The sequence below is a fragment of the Mesocricetus auratus genome, unplaced genomic scaffold, assembly GCF_017639785.1.
Source record: "Mesocricetus auratus isolate SY011 unplaced genomic scaffold, BCM_Maur_2.0 Super-Scaffold_100029, whole genome shotgun sequence".
In the NCBI taxonomy this organism is placed as follows: Eukaryota; Metazoa; Chordata; class Mammalia; order Rodentia; family Cricetidae; genus Mesocricetus; species Mesocricetus auratus.
Window position 1 is genome coordinate 1476256 of NW_024429210.1, and position 16557 is coordinate 1492812.

The 16557-nt window shown below is 39.1% G+C and overlaps 1 protein-coding gene across 2 annotated transcripts in view; it reads left to right on the forward strand.

Moving 5' to 3' along the window:
• Window positions 1–16557, forward strand: part of Hace1 (HECT domain and ankyrin repeat containing E3 ubiquitin protein ligase 1) — an 85485-nt gene that overhangs the window by 25141 nt on the left and 43787 nt on the right. For both annotated transcript variants that reach the window (XM_013113604.3, XM_005070411.4), the window contains 4 exons: window positions 4692–4774; window positions 14016–14112; window positions 14273–14374; window positions 15307–15413. In XM_013113604.3, the coding sequence (XP_012969058.1) occupies window positions 4692–4774; window positions 14016–14112; window positions 14273–14374; window positions 15307–15413 (389 nt within the window). The remainder of the gene's footprint in view (window positions 1–4691; window positions 4775–14015; window positions 14113–14272; window positions 14375–15306; window positions 15414–16557) is intronic.

Consider the following 16557-nt stretch of genomic DNA (forward strand, 5'->3'; position numbering starts at 1 on the left):
ATCCTGACAAACAATAGATGAAGTGAGCAGTGATTTATTCAGCTTATGAGTCCAGGTTGTACTCATTACTTCAGGAATGTCATGGCAGCAGGAGCTAGAGACCTCTGCTCACACCATCTCCGCAGTCAAGAGCCGCTCACATAGTCTCCACAGTCAAGAGCCGAGGGAAGTGCACCAGTCCAGCTTGCTTCTTCTCAGCCACCTTTCTTCACTCCCCGCAGTTCAGGACCCAGCCCATGAAATGGTGCCGTGAATATTCAGTGTGAGTCTTCCTGCATTAATTGGCATTTAAGACAGTCCATCACAGACATTTCTACAGACCAACCTGGTAAAAGCAGTCAATTGAAACTCTTCCCAGGGGATTCTAAGTTATGGCAAGTTGACATTTAAAAGTAAATAACATTCTATAATCAATGTAGTTTATAATGATAAAACTTTGGAGTAATATGAATTCATAAAACATTGGGATATTTTGCTTCCTAGAAGATAGGATAATGATTTGATGATGGGCTTAGGTTTTAACCTCTGTGTTATTGTGTGATAGAGTACAAATTATCTTTTGGGATACAGACTATCTTACAGAAGTGGCAATATTAAATGAATTGATAGGTGTTTGGGTACATGTTAAGGTTATTCAATTATTATACCATTATGTAGTTTTAACTATATGTATATACATAAATAGTACATTTTGATATTTTAGCTTTTATGTTGTTAGGTTTGAGGTACATGTGAACCTTTTCTTTCCATATGGGCATTTTGTCTGCACATATGCCCGTGCAACACATGCATGCCTAGTGCACTAAGAGGGCGTCAGTTCCCCTGCACTGGCTTTGGAGATGGTTGTAGTACTGGGAATGGAACCTGGGTCCTCTGGAAGAGCAGCCAGTACTCTTAATCTCTGAGCCATGTCTCTAGGCCCTGAATATGTATTTTCAGTGTACTTGCTTTCATCACTCTTGAATCTTCTGGGAGATTGTTCATTTTCTGTAATTCTGTAATGTAGTGAACACTAACTGCTGCCCATCTCACTCCTGCTTTGAGATCAGATGCAGCTGTTGGGGTAGAAATACGAAAGTAGAGGTTTTGGCCAAAATGCTCATATAAGCCCTTTCTTGATAAGCAGGGACCCAAATGTGCATGCTGTGTATACTTATGCATGCTTACGTGGAGGCCAGAGGAGGGTGCAGGTAAAGCCATCTCTTACTGCTGTGTACCTTAGTTGTCAGGTAGACTGGCTACCTTTAAGTCTTTTACCAAAATCTTTAAAAAAAAATCATGATAGTTCCTTAAACTCTCTTTCTTTTAACCAAGGTCACCGGAAATGGTGAAATTCAAGTTTTAAGCTTGTCTTTGGTGCATATAATAAGTTGATATGGCTGTTTTTCAGCTTTTGACACTTGTATATTAATTGTTTCTTTATGGATTTACACATTTTCTTTAGGCAGTGTTAGTTTATATATTGTTAAGTAATTTTTTTTGCTGATGAGTCAAGTTGTAAACACTTTTAAAAATATATTTTATTGGAAAATTATTTTTCGTACAATATATTCTGATCACAGCTTCCTCTCTCCTAGCTCCTCCCAGATCCTTCCTACCTCTGTGCCCACTCAACTTCACTCCCTTTCTTTTTCTTTCTTTTTAGAAAACAAACAAAGCAATTGGAGAATAACAACAGGAACACAAGAAACACAGAATGCATGCACACACAAAAGCAAAATTCATAAAAACACTGTAATATGTAAGCGAAAGCTCAGTAAGGCAAAAAATATCCCCAAGAAGCAATTTGAGAGTAGACATCTATAAAAATACCATTGAGTTCATTCTGTGTTGGTCATTTACTGCACGGCATGGGACCTATCCTTAAGTGGTTAATATCCCCAGTGAAATTTCTTTGGAGAAAACTAAATTTTCTTTGGCAAGCAGTTGTCAGTGGGAGATAGCTTCTGGGTTAGGGTTAGGAGCTTGTGTCTACTTTCCTTCCCAGTGCTGGGACCCCATCTGACTTGACCCCTGTGCAGACCCCTGTAATTGCTGCCAGTGCCTGAGTTTATATGTGCATCAGTCCTGTTATGTCTGAAAGACACTGTTTTCTTGGTGCTTTCCATCCCCTTGGCTGTTATAGTCTTTTTACCTCTTTTCCTGAACCCTATGGAGAAAATTTGATAAAGGCCAGTCATTAGACTCTTCAAGTTAGTAATTGACTTTATGCGTCTGTGTCTGTATGTTGTATGATGTGTTGTGTGTGTCTATGTGGTGTGCTGTATGATGTATTATGGGTGTGTCTGTGGTATGTTGTGTTATGTGTTGTGTGTGTCTGTGTGGTGTGCTATATGTTGTATTATGGGTGTGTCTGTGGTGTGTCATGTGATGTGTTATGTGTGTCTCTGTGGTGTGCTGTATGATGTGTTATGGGTGTGTTATATCTCCCTGTAATGTCACAGTGCTGTTGTCTACAAAGACAAGTTTGTTAGATAACTTGCCAATTCTGTTTTTTCCCTAATCTAGAACATTTCTGTGTTGAATTTTTTTTAAATTTTGGTTTCTATATAGTCTGCTTTTTGTCTTAATTCCTTTTGGGGGGGTAGCAAAGGGTCCCCTAGCTTCTACTTTTGAGAAAGAAGTATTTTAGTTATGAAAAAATAATATAGGCAAGTACATTTTGGCCATATATTTGAGTATTAGCATGAATGACTAGAGATTTATACTTTTGAAATAATTTAAAAACTTGAAGGTGCCAGGTGTTGGTGGTGCACTCCTTTAATCCCAGCACTTGGGAGGCAGAGGCAGGTGGATCTCTGTGAGTTCCAGGTCAGCCTGGTCTACAGAGGGAGTGCCAGGAGAGGCTCCAAAGCTATACAGAGAAACCCTGACTTGAACAAACAAACAAACAAACAAACAAAACCCCCCAAAAAACAAAAACTTGAAGGCTTTAAAAAATGATTCCAGTGTTACATTTATGGAGTTTAGTATTAGTCTGAACTTCCTACTAGGGATTTCACATTGATCTTACTTTGCTACAGTTCTTCAAACTTGTTCACACCATATCTTTCTAAATGTTAGTGGGATTGCTATTTCTTCTATAAAATTGTGAATTTTCTTGTTTTCTAAATTTCCTACCCTTGTTCCATGGTTAAAATCCATTTTCTCCCCTTTAAAGTGTATCTTATTCCCTTCTCCTCCTCTTGTCCCTCTCTCCCTCCATCCATCCTGCCTTTTTGAGACAGGGTTTTGCTATATAGTTCATGCCAACCTCCAACACTTGCTTTGTAGCCCAGGCTGGCCTCACACTTGGGACAGCCTAGTTCACCTCCTGAGAGTTGAGGCTGTAGGCATGGACCACTTGGTTAGGCACAGACATTTTTTTTTCTTGTGGCTCCCTTTATTTTCTCTATTTTTCTGAGTTTTGTTTTTATTTGATTTTTTTTATCTCCAGGTTTGACATTTGTTTTAGTTGTATTTTAAATATTGTCTGTCTGTTCATATTTAATAGTAAACTACTAAGGGGCCTTGACTAGGAACATTGTATGCGGAATGAATTTATTATTGCCTGGCTTAGCTGTAACACCGAGGTGTCTAGTGACACTGTCCATATTTTGTTCTCATTTTTTTGTGTGTGTGACTGCTGCCAGCAAATGGTGTAATTTTTTTCTATATTCTGATGTTAACTCACTAGCTAACCAATAGCATCCTCTCTTCCCTAGTCATAAGAATCAGAATATCTCCTGGTATTGCCAGATGCTCACAGTGGACAACTTGCTGCCCGGCTCACTGTGCTCTTGTCTTCTTTCTGCTTTCTCCTGTGTGGGTGTACATTGTGATTTTGTATTGATTTAGGACTAGGGTTTGGAGCACCAATATGTATGGCCAATCCACAAGGAATATTAAAAAGCTTTCATTCCAAAGCTGTGTCATTTTTAATGTCATTATATGCTTTCTTTGTCCTGGCACCCACCCTCCTCCCCCACCAGGAGAAACTCAAATGAGGACCATAGAAGTAAAATTAGAAAACATTAGTTTTGAGGTTTTTCAGGCGGGCTTTGTTCTGTCCTGAATCTCAGTTGGGTAGTTTTATGATTTTGTGTGAACTCCTTTTCTCTTGGTAGGAGTCAGACGACTATAGGGGAGAGGGTACATATGATTGAGTTTCAGAGAATTTGAGCCAGGCTGGAGTCTTGTTGATTGGGAAAGGGCTTCTTTGCTTTTAACATGTTGTATAACAATTATACTCGGGCTTTGGGAGAACTGCAGCTCTGTGTCCTTTTTTTTTTCTGCAAGAGGTAAAAAGTTTTAGTTTTAAAATTTAGATATCTAAAAGTACGTGTCCAGATAGCTAGTCTTACATAGTTTGCAACATTAAATAGTTATAAATAAAATTTCACTTCCTTGGTTTCACTAGCCACCTTTCGAGTCTGAGTAGTCCAGTGACTGTTGACTGTCCTATGATTGAGGGTTTTCCAGGCAGCACATTTTGTGTCACACTGACCGTTCCACACAGATCATGGAGTACCCAAGTGTCAGTGAGCTTTTTATAGGGTTGGGTTTGTTCACCATCACACATCATGAGACTGCACATTCATTTTCTTTTTAAAGCTTCAAATTGTGGAAAGAATTCTTAGGTGTATTAAAATTCTAGTAACTGTGTCTTTGGTTTGACTCCGTGGCTTTACTTTTAACCTTTCCCCCCACAGACGGTGCAGTGCTTGTTAGACAGTGGTGCGGATATCAACAGGCCGAACGTGTCAGGAGCCACTCCACTGTACTTTGCCTGCAGGTATGACGCTTTGTGTTTTCAGACATGCTGTCCTTAACTGTATTCTCACACAAATATTTGTGTATGTTTTCTCAAGCTCTCTTATTTTCCCACCGATGCTTTGCTGTCATTGAGCATGATAAATACTCTGTTACTTAATTGCAGGAGAGAAAGCATTTTCTGTTAATGTCATCATTGCTATTTTGTGATAAGATCTTCTCTATAGCCCAGGCTTGTGTAAAACTCTACAGTGTAGCTCATAGCTGACCTCAACTTCAAGTCCTCTTCCCGTCTCCATAATGCTGGGGCTAAGTGTGAGTCATTACGCTCAGCATTTCATTTGGTTGCCAGTGCCTTGATCTTACTGGTAGAGCTGTTTTTCTTTACTTGACTACTTCAGTTTTAGGACTGAGCAGTAATCCAGTGAGTTCCATAGCTGATTAAATACCTAGATCTGTTCCCTTGGCATAAACTGTTGAATATGACTTGGTATGTGTAATGTATTCTGTTTTTTCACTACTTCTTGGTTATTTTTCTTCACCTGCTCATTTGTTTTCTAACTCTAGTAAAGTCTTGTAGAGGACTTGCCTAGCACTGGCAAGGCTGTTCTATCATTCTCAGCACCAGGGCAGTGAAAAAGCCAACCCAACACCAGCAACACAAAGCAAATCCTGGGGAATAATATAATAATTATATATGTACACTTGTACCCTTTCAAATATACCTCTATGTGCTTGTAATATGTCATAATAGATGTAGTTTGTAGTTAGGAACAGTGTAGAGAACTACTACAATGATTCTTTTTGCTCTATAGTCCTATAGTTGTCCCTTGGTATACTTGGGGATTGGTTCTAGAACAACTTCCCTCCCCTGATGAATAGCTAAATCTAATATAAAGTTCTTTATGTAAAACGCCAAAGTATTTATATATAATCTTTCTCCATAGCTTAATCATCTCTTATTATCTATATCTACTATAAATGTTGTGCAGATAATTCTACTGTGTTGTTTGAGTAATGATAAGAGATAAGTTTGTACATATTAAGTACCGGTACAACTGTTATATGTGTGACTGTATTTTCAGTCTGTCAATATGGCTAATTATATGTGACAATGGCTAATTACATGTCAGTTGTAATATTCACTCATTTAGATTTTTATAGAGATTCTAGAAATTTCTCACCCTTTTTTATATCAATTAAAATTATTTATTTTTATTTTATGTGTATGGGTGTTTTGTAAATGCTTGGTATCTGAGGAGCCCAGAAGAGGGTGTCCCATCTTCTGGAATGAAGTCACAGACAGGTGTTACCTGTCATATGAATGCTGTGAATTGGACCTGCATCCTTTGCAAGAGCAGCAAGCACTCTTATGTTCTGAGCCATCTTTATATCATTTTGCTAGAAGTTAATTTTCAACAGAAAGATGTACCTTTTTCTTGTTTCTCCTTGATGTCTCTGATATTCCCTTGATCAGACTGATACAGATCATCTATTAATTTTAATTTTATCAATCTTAATTGTGTGTCCGTCCATGGCGGTATGTACACATAATGATAGGTGCCTGTGGAGGTCGGAAGAGGGTGTCAGATGCCCTGGAGCTCTAGTTAGAGGTGATTGTCACTGACCTGCTGTTCTGGAAATTGAATTCAGGTCCTCTGCAAGAGCAGTACATACTTTTAGCTACTGAGCTTTCTCTCCAACATTCTGAAACCCTTTATATGAGGCTGTTTCCAAAGCACTGTAGTGATTCTTTTATATATTTTATATATATATATATTATTTTTTAAAATTACAATCATACAATCATATCATTTCTATCCTTCCCTCACTCCATCCCCTCCCATGCAACCCTACTTGTCCTCTCTCAAAAACAATGGCCTCTTTTTGTTTGATTGTTGTTACACTCTCTCTCTCTCTCTCTCTCTCTCTCTCTCTCTCTCTCTCTCTCTCTCTCTCTCTCTCTCTCTCCACCCTGTCTCTTTCCTAAGTATGTAAATATGACCTCTATGTATATGATCTTTTAAATTTAAATTGTGTGAATTGTGAAACTTAATGAAGCTGTTATATTCAAGGGGCTTTTATGTACAAGAGGTTTTTTATTTTATTTATTTATTTTTCAGTTTAAATTTAGATAAGAAACAAGGTTGCTTCACAAGTCAATTCCAGGGCCCTCTCCCTTTCCCTCCCTCCTCCTGTGCCCTCCCCCAACCCCCCCCCCCCATTATCCCCTCATTTCCCCAGGGAGGGTGAGGCCCTCCATGGGGGTGTCCATAGTCTGTCATTTCATATAGGGCAGGGCCTAGACCCTTTCCCAAGAGTTCAGGGTGAGTGCATCTCACATTGTTGGATGGGAGTCCAAAGTCCGTGTGTATACTCGGGATGGGTACTGATCTGCTGCCCAAGGCTCAATAGATTTCCTAGGCCTCCTCACTGACACCCAGATTCAGGGGGTCTTGATCAGTCCCATGCTGGATTCCCAGGCTGATGCCTGGGATTCAAGAGTTAACCTTTGTCAGGTCAGCCGTACAAGAAGTTTTTTATTTTTAGTGTTTTAGTTCATGTCTGAGTTCAGTAGTGTCTAATTCTTAAGATTTGATTGGCTGATAATCAATTCCATGATGACATGAATTTATGGAAAATATTTGCTTGGGTTTCTGGAATAATATTCTACCTTTTAAGATTAAAAATTTTTGAACATCTTATTTATGATTTTTTTTTGTATGGGTGTTTTGCCTGTATATCTATCTATATACCATGTGTGTGAAGTGCCTTGGGAGGCCAGAAGAGGGTGTCAGATCCCCTGGAACTGGAGTTACAAACTGTTGTGAGCCACCATTGGGTGCTGGGAATTGAACCTGGTTCCTCTGGAAGAGCAACCAGTGCCTTTAACTGCTGAGTCATCTCTCCATCCCATTTACTTTTAAAAATTTTCCCAGCCGGGCATTGGTGGCGCACGCCTTTAATCCCAGCACTCGGGAGGCAGAGGCAGGCGGATCTCTGTGAGTTCGAGGCCAGCCTGTTCTACAAAGTGAGTTCCAGTACAGCCTCCAAAGCTACAGAGAAACCCTGTCTCGAAAAACCAAAAAAAAAAAAAATTTCCCATATTCTATCTTGGCTGTTTATTTTTAGATTAGATATTCCTTTGAAGCGCCCGATTTGATTGTTAACAGGCCAGTTGTATTATAAAAATCTCAGACTTTAACATGGCCAGAATATAGCATCTTAGTTTTCTCTTTGTATCTTTCTTATGCCTGTTGACATCCTCCTTATTTATTGCAGAAGTCAGATCATTATTTATTAGTACTCTCCGACTCTGAACTTGGACCCTATTCTTAATAGTAAGTTCTTTAAAGTCTGCCTTCAGAACAGGTTCTGTGTCTCTAGACTCTCTTTAAAATGACTTTCAAATCTACCTAGGCTCTCTGACTCCACTTTTGCTCCCCTTTAGTAAGTGTCTTCCTCAGCAAAGAGATCTTTGATCCAGACTGGCCTCAACCTTGTGATCCTCATGCTTCTGCCTCCCTTGTGCTTGGATTACAGACCTGTATTGCCAAACCTGGTGTCACGGTGTGGTTTTTGTTGCTGTGATAAAACACTAAAAGCACTTGGGAAAGAAAGGGTTTATTTGGTTTACATATGCTGGGTCATACAGTACATTAAGGAAAGCCAAAGAAAAATGGGAGGCAGAAAGTTGGAGGCAGGAACTGAATCAGACTCTGGAGGAGCTCTCTTTCCTGGCTTGCTCTTCATAGCTCACTCAGCCTGCTGTTACTCGCCACCTGTGGCCAGCAGCCCAGGGTGACTCTGCCTATAGTGAACTGCACAGGTCAGATTCGTATCAATCATTAGTTTAAGATGATGCCCTACAGACTTGCCTACATCATATTTAATGGAGGCATTTTCTTAATTGAACTCTAGCTTGTGTCACATTGACAGTAAGAACTGACCAGAACACCTGACTTTAAGTGGCTTTTTAGAAGCACAGTTCTGATCAATTTAAATAGATCTCTTATCAAATTTGCTGTTGTTGTATCATAGTATTGTCTTCAGAGCATTTTGTAATTTCCACCTACTTATTTACTGTTTGTAGTCTATCTCCACTTCAGTGAAAGCAAAAAGAGTGTTTTTTTGTGCCCACCCTTTCTAACATTTGTAAGTATTTTGTACTGAGATATGTGTGTTTGTGAGTGAATCCTTCTAGTTACATGCAAAACAATGAATTAAAAAAGTTAATGCAACATTATATTAGCACGTAGAACTGAATACTAGAATATTCTTAAAAGATTGTTTTAAAATTATTTATTCCTTGTACTATCATGTTCTTATAAAGAGTATTATCTCAATCAGTATAAAAATGAGTCTTTCTAGGGAGTGAGTTAGTTTTCTTTAACGGTGTGACCCCTCGTAGGCTGACTACTTTGTGCTGGACAGTTCCACACCCAGAGTATGTCGTTGGCACATGTTGAACTCAATGCGTTATTGAAATAAAATAACAAAAAGAAAAGAAAAGGACATGAAATTTCGGGGAGGGCCTGGAAGGTTTAGGAGGAAGATATGTATTAAAGTATAGAATTAATAGAAATATTGTATATCCATATAAAACTACCCTTAATTTTTTATAAAAAATAATTGCTTATTCAGTAAACTTCCCTTATTATTTGGCTTAAAAATTCTTTGTGCCCCCAAATAATGCTAAAATATAGTCAACTGTTCAAAACATCAACCTACTGGGGGTAGAGTGTGTGGGTAACTTCAAAATACACTGCAGCGCTTTCCATTGAGCTTACTCTTACTCCATTCGTATCTTAGCTACAAAGCATTACATATCATCTTGTGTGTTTCTGTGTATTTTAGTGGATATAATTGTAAAGCTGGATGGATACAGTTATAAAGATGGCTATTAAAAACAGCTGGTAATTAAAAAAAGCTGGCCATGATAGCGCTGGTCTGTAGTTTCAGTAATCAAGAGGCAGAGGCAAGTGGATCTCTGTAATTCAAGGCTATCCTGGTTTACAAAGCATATTTCAGGCCTTTTGGGGCTACATAGTGAGACCCTGTCTCAAAAATTAAAATATTCTTTCTGTATCTCTTAATTGGATTTACAACTCTGCAGCTCTGTCATAGGATAGTTGTAAACTGTTACAGTTTTACATATATGGCACTTGGAGCACTAATTGCTCTTCACATTTTTTATGTTACAAGCAGTTGCTTTTTGGTTTTAATCCATGTTTGAAATGAAATGTCACTGCATTGTAAGTGTGATCGTTAGGTAGTTTTAGAAATTCAGCTTTCTCAAAATGTTGTAGTGGCATTTTGTTTTCTTTTATGCTAGGTATTCTTTTTTAAAACAAATTATTTCTATAATTTTCTTTTAAAAAGATTTAAAAATTTTATGTGTGTTTTGCCTGCTTCTATGTGTTTGTATCATGTGAGTGCCTAGGTCCTAGGTCAGAAAAGGGCATTAGATTCTCTGGAACTCCAGTAACAGATGACTGGGAGCTACTATGTGGGTGCTGGGAACCAACCCCCGATCTTCTGCAAGAGTGGCCAATGCTCTTAACTGTGGAGCCATCTCTCCAGCCCCAAGATTTACTTTACTTTAAATTGTGTGTGTGCCCACATACATCACCAGAGTGCTAGTGCCTGCAGGTACCATAGGTGTTGGAACCCTCTGGCCCTGGAGTTCCAGGCATTGTAAACCAGCTGACATAGGTGGCCTGGGAACCGAGTCTAGATAACTCTTAGCCCCCAAGCTGTCTCTTCAGCCCTCATGCTAATAGTTGGTTTTGCTGTATGTGGCAAAACATTTTATATGGAGGCTTTAAGAAACAAATTGATGTATCTACTATTTAATTGTTGTTCTTCAGCAATTGCATTTTCTCTTGAAACAGTGGGTGAACCTTTTCAAAAGAAACTTAGGCAGATCAGATTAAGCACAGTTGATTTGCACAGAGAGCACTTCATAAACTGGATAGTACTCAAACCAGAAGTGATTCAGAGAGCTGTATGCTACCAGTGTCTGCACAGTGAGCTCTCAGGCTAAATGTGGATGATGACCTGAGTGGCTGCAGCAGTGCTTTGGGCTTATCTGAGCATGATTGGATGGATTGGCTGAAACCTAATCTGTGAATATGGGGTAAAACACAGTTTGTCCCACTTACCACACAGATGAGGCGTTTTCCTCCCCACCAGGAGCCAACACTTGATTATGCAGTGGCCAACAGTTGAACAGGTCTTACACCAACTATTGGCTGACGGTGTCTGATCCTACAAGTGTGGGCTCGTCCCAGTAGAATTCTCTGCACTTAGGGACTTGGCACCATATGCAGTCTCTGAATTGGCTGCTGGCTGGGCTTCCTAGGACTGCCTCCTTGGGTTTGGGTAATTTGCTAGAGTGGCACAGAGGACTCAGGGCAACACCGTGTTTGTGTTCTGAAAGGTATTTTAAGGGACACAAGTAAGCACCAGGCACAGAGACCCGGAAGGCAAGGTCTGGAAGCTCTCAAGCGTAGGTGCTTCAGTTCTTGTAGAATTGAGAGGCACTGTCCTCAGGGCACTTGGATGGCTTCTTTGTCAACTACCTTCTTCTCGCTAACCATAAGTTCTTCAAGTCCTGACTTTTTCTTTTAAATGGAAACTTCATTGTGTTGGCAAGGTTGAAACATGGACAATGAAAGTGTTATTGGCCCGAAAGGACTGTGACTTAGTATATTAGGACACGGTGGCAATCCCAGCAGGGTGTGTCTGTGTAGAGTCTTCATGGCCTTTTGGAGAGCATCCTTTTTTCTTGGGTAACAGCTGGGCACCTTCTGAAAGGGGATCTTGTGCTGGCTCCTTGCTCAAATAGAGCAGAAAAATGTCAGAGCACTAGTACAGGTTTAGCTTCTGTGACTCACCTAGGGAAGTTTGCTTTTAGGAAACAAGGAGCAGGGTTAGGAAGGGCCATAGAGTACTGAAGAGCTTTGGTCCCAGCATTCTAGCAAATAAGTGCCTTTTACTTGATTGTTCCAAAACTCCTTCAACCTTACTTTTCTAGTTATTTAAGATATAACAAGGAATTATGTAAGAACTAGGAAGTGTGGATGAACACATGTGGTGCGCGTGTAAGTGCACACACACACACATCCTGTCACATCTGAATATTTGTTATGACCAGTGCACTTGTACTTGCTTATTTACTGTTAGGTTGCAGTTTGTTTCCTAGGAGCTCAAGTACAGGTACAGTTTTAGGATAATGGTTTCCTGCCTATTTGACAACTGTTAAAGAAGTGTCCCTGGAGACAGAGGACTGAGACAATATTTGTGACCTGCTATATTATAGGAAGTTGTTTTAGGTTTCTACTTGCTTTTCTGTATCATTCATTCTTTAATGCTTGTCTATCAAGTGTATGAAATACTAAGTTAAAGCTTATAGTATAATTTATAGAATGTGATGTGTACATGTTATAAGTCAACTACCATTCTTGATGTTGTTGAACTAGTGACTCTTTAGATATTGACAGTTCAGGGGCTGGAGAGATGACACAGCAGTTACAAGCACTTGTTCTTACAGAGGACCAGTGTTAGTTTCCCAGCACCCACATGGGGGCTAACAGCCATCTGTAGCTCAGTTCTGAAGGATCTGACTTCCTCTTGACTTCTGAGGGCACAAGGCACATACATGGTGCACACATATATGCAGGGAAAACATACATACAAAATAAATGTAAAAAAATTGAAAATTGACAGATTAATTGGAAAGATTGAACACATGGACATTAATCAATTGTAAAATTATTGAAATTTGATAACATTTATAAAACCAATTATACTACAGAGAGTCACTGTCTTCTAACATAGATTAATCTTACCTTCATTACTTTCAGGTTTTATTTTTGGGCATGATAAAGAGCAGGCTAGCATAGGACAGCATGAATTAACCACTGTTAAAATAGCTGTGTAATGTTTTCCTGGCACTACCAGTTTAATAACACTGATGCCTGATGAAGACTTCTGAGCCTCCTGTTTGAGGCCTGTTATGTTACAGATGTAAGACTGAGACAGAATTGCCCTGAGTTTGGGACCAGCCTGGAATATAGAGTGAGACTCTTCTTGTTGAACATTAATAGTAATGCTAATTACTGTTGTTTTCAGAGGACTGATGTACTGTCTTTTTTTCTTGTATGTTTTGTGCACTATTATTTAAAGTTTTATTTATTTATTTTATCTATTGGGTGTTTTGCCTGAATGTACATCACTATACCACTTAAGTGCTTTGTGCCCACAGAGGGCAGAAGAGTGTATTGTGTATTGTATCCCTTGGACCTTGGAACTGGAGTTTCACTCAGTTGTGAACCTCTATGTAGATACTGGGAATTGAACACAGGTCCTCTGGAAGAGCAGCCTAACTGCTGAGCCATCTCTCTAGCTAGCCCTCTATATGCTATTCTTAAGTTAGCTCTGGTCCCTTGGTACATATATCAGCGAAGGTAGTTACTGTTATAGATTATCAACAGAATAATAAAACCTATTATAATTGTTCTTTGTGGCACTAGATTCATAGTAGGACACCATGAGTGTTTAATTCAAATTGGCTGTAAGTTATTTTTTTTACAGTAAAATTTAGTTGAAATACAACAATGAGGTTGTTTTTTAATTTGTTTCCATTTTTGGAAATCTGTGTAGTCTTTATTTCTGTGAAGCAATGTGCCTCTGTAGAGGAGACTAGTGATCTCATTTATAGAGAACAAGTAACAGAGAGGGAGGACTGATGATCAAAGGGATTAAGACTGGGCTGGTTTAACCCCCAGAAACAGCTGACCAGACAAAGGTTAACTCTTGAATCCCAGGCATCAGCCTGGGAATCCAGCATGGGACTGATCAAGACCCCCTGAATCTGGGTGTCAGTGAAGAGGCCTAGGGAATCTATTGAGCCTTGGGCAGCAGATCAGTACCCATCCCAAGTATACACACGGACTTTGGACTCCCATAGAACAATGTGAGGTGCACTCTCACCCTGAACTCTTGGGGAAGGGTCTAGGCCCTGCCCTATATGAAATGACAGACTATGGACACCCCCATGGAGGGCCTCACCCTCCCTGGGGAAATGAGGGGATAACGGGGGGAGGGGGGTTGGGGGGAGGGCACGGAAGGAAGGGAGGGAATGGGAGAGGGACCTGGAACTGACTTGTGAAGCAACCTTGTTTCTTATCTAAATTTAAACTGGAAAATAAAATTTAAAAAAAAGATTAGATTTTTAATTTGGTTCTATTTCCATGCAGTCATGGTCAGAGAGATACTGCACAGATTCTTCTGTTACGAGGAGCCAAATATTTACCAGATAAAAATGGAGTAACCCCTCTAGATTTATGTGTGCAGGTATGCTTTTAATATATTATTATGAGCCCATTTATGATAGAAATTATAAATAACAAATCATGTTTTTCGTAAATGAGAGTGCAAAGATGTTTGGCCTGTGAAAATTATGATATTTAAAAGTTTGTTTTTCAACGTGAGTAATTGTGAATCTTGCTTTTAGGGTGGATATGGAGAGACTTGCGAAGTATTAATTCAGTATCACCCAAGGCTTTTCCAGACTATTGTTCAAATGACACAGAATGAAGACCTTCGGGAAAACATGGTAGCTTAAGTTTGCTATTAGGTTGCAAATGAATAATAGTAATTCTGTTGTCATGATTGTTTTAGTAACTTGAGTTTGTTGTACATTATGTAACTATGAATTATAGTTAGCCCTTAGTATATGGGGATTCGGTGGCCAAAAATCAATCAATTGTTGATCAAAAATACTATAATTAATCTTGGATAGACTCTTTGCCATTATTTCCTAAAGAATATGATATAATAGTTATTTACATAGCACTTTCATTTTATTAGGCATGATAAATTAAGTGAAGGTGATTTCAAGTTAATAAGAGAATATGAACTAAATATATGCACTTATATAAAATACTTGAGCATCTATAAGTTTTGGGTATGTGGGGACAAATGGTAATTGGGTACCAGGAATTTTGAGTAAGTGTATATAACAGTGTATCTTGTCTGATGTTTGGCCCTCTGGATCATTTGTCTGGCTCTTTGGTCTCTCCTTAAGATAACTCTTCTTCATGGGTAGAGGAAAAGGAAGTGAAGGAGGAACGTTGTGTAATGACCAGTGACCACTTGCTCACTGAGCTCGTTTTCCTGTTGTTTTTGTGGTCCTGTGATATGAACCCAGGGTCTCCTGAATTCTGCTGAGCTACATCCCCAGCTCGAGATTAGTGTTTTTAATAGGGTTACTCATGGAAAAGTTGCAGACTTGGGAACCTTTGTAAACATTAGAAGTTTAGAATTAAATTTCTGCGTATATATTTGATTTCCCTTGTGTATCTTTTTAACTGGATAATTTAAAAAATTTTTCCTTATTAGCTCTTAAGTTTATGTAAAGCAAACTAACTGTAAAGTTCCTGATTTTAGTTTGCTGGTTTCAAGGTATTTATTAAACTAGTATATGTGTGCATTTTGAAAGAACTTAATGATGTGTAATCACTTTGTTTTTAATTGATATCAAACCAGTTACGACAAGTTCTGGAGCACTTGTCTCAGCAGAGTGAAAGCCAGTACCTAAAGATTCTGACAAGCCTTGCTGAAGTGGCTACAACAAATGGTCATAAACTGCTTAGGTAAGCATTTCTGTAAAGCAGTAGAGAGTAGTGTCTGTCTGCTTCATCTCCTGAATAATTAGATATCTTTTGTCATTGGTGAGGTGTTTAAAATTTTTGCTGACTTACTATATTAGTTAACTTTTCTAAACTGTGATGAAACACCATGTCTTTGGCAACTTAGAGAAGGATTTACTTGGGTTAAGGTTACAGAGGGATAGGAGTCCATCATGACAGGAAAGCATTGGCAGCAAGCCGCAGATGAGCAAGCTGGAGCAGCAGCTCAGGGCTCACACCGTGGCTTGAAAGCAGACGCTGGAGCAGGTTCTATATGCACTGTTAAACTCCCAGAGCCCCCTCCAGCTTCCAACTTCCCCAAAGAGCCTCCAACTCCAGACCAAGCATGCCAAGACTGTGCGGGATCGCTTTCAAACCACACACTGGCTGTTCTTTGTTTTGCTTAAAAAAGGCCTGGATGATCAGCTCTTGTTCAAGAGACTTTTAAAGAAACCGAGAGCATATGAATTTTGGCATGTGTGTATGGAATTTAATCCAAATCTTGGGTGTGGTCATGCTTCCTTTCAGTCCAGGCAAGTGGGAGGTGGAAATAGGAGGGCCCGGAGTTCAGGGTAGTCTCAACTACGTAGTTTGTGGCTAACCTGGGCTACATGAGAATGTGAATGTGAATCTCTGATTTAGCAAAATTGGCAACATCCCATTATTTAACCTTTCAGTATTCCTTCATGTTTCATTATAAAGTTGTTTGTTTTTTTTTCTGCACTTTCCCTCCCCCTACTCCAGGTCTTAATTCTTTTAGAGGTTAAATGGTTTCAATAACTTATTGCTACATCTAAGGACTTAAGCTTAATGTTACTTGACTTTTATATGTAGCTTATATTTATGCTGTACTTCTTTGTATGCAATTAGTACTCCAATTAGGGGAACAGGCAGCTATTACCAAGTACTTAGTTTGTTACTGTTCCTTAGCGTATGGATTTGACCCTCTTCTAAATTAGATGCATTCTTTGTATTTCTACAGTGACAGTTTTTGATAACCTTCCACCTCCATAGTTGCTACTGAACCTTTTACTTTCCAGCCCCATATAAAAGATGTGAATAGAAAGCTACATTGTCAGGTTTACTATTACTCATTGTTCCTGGGAAC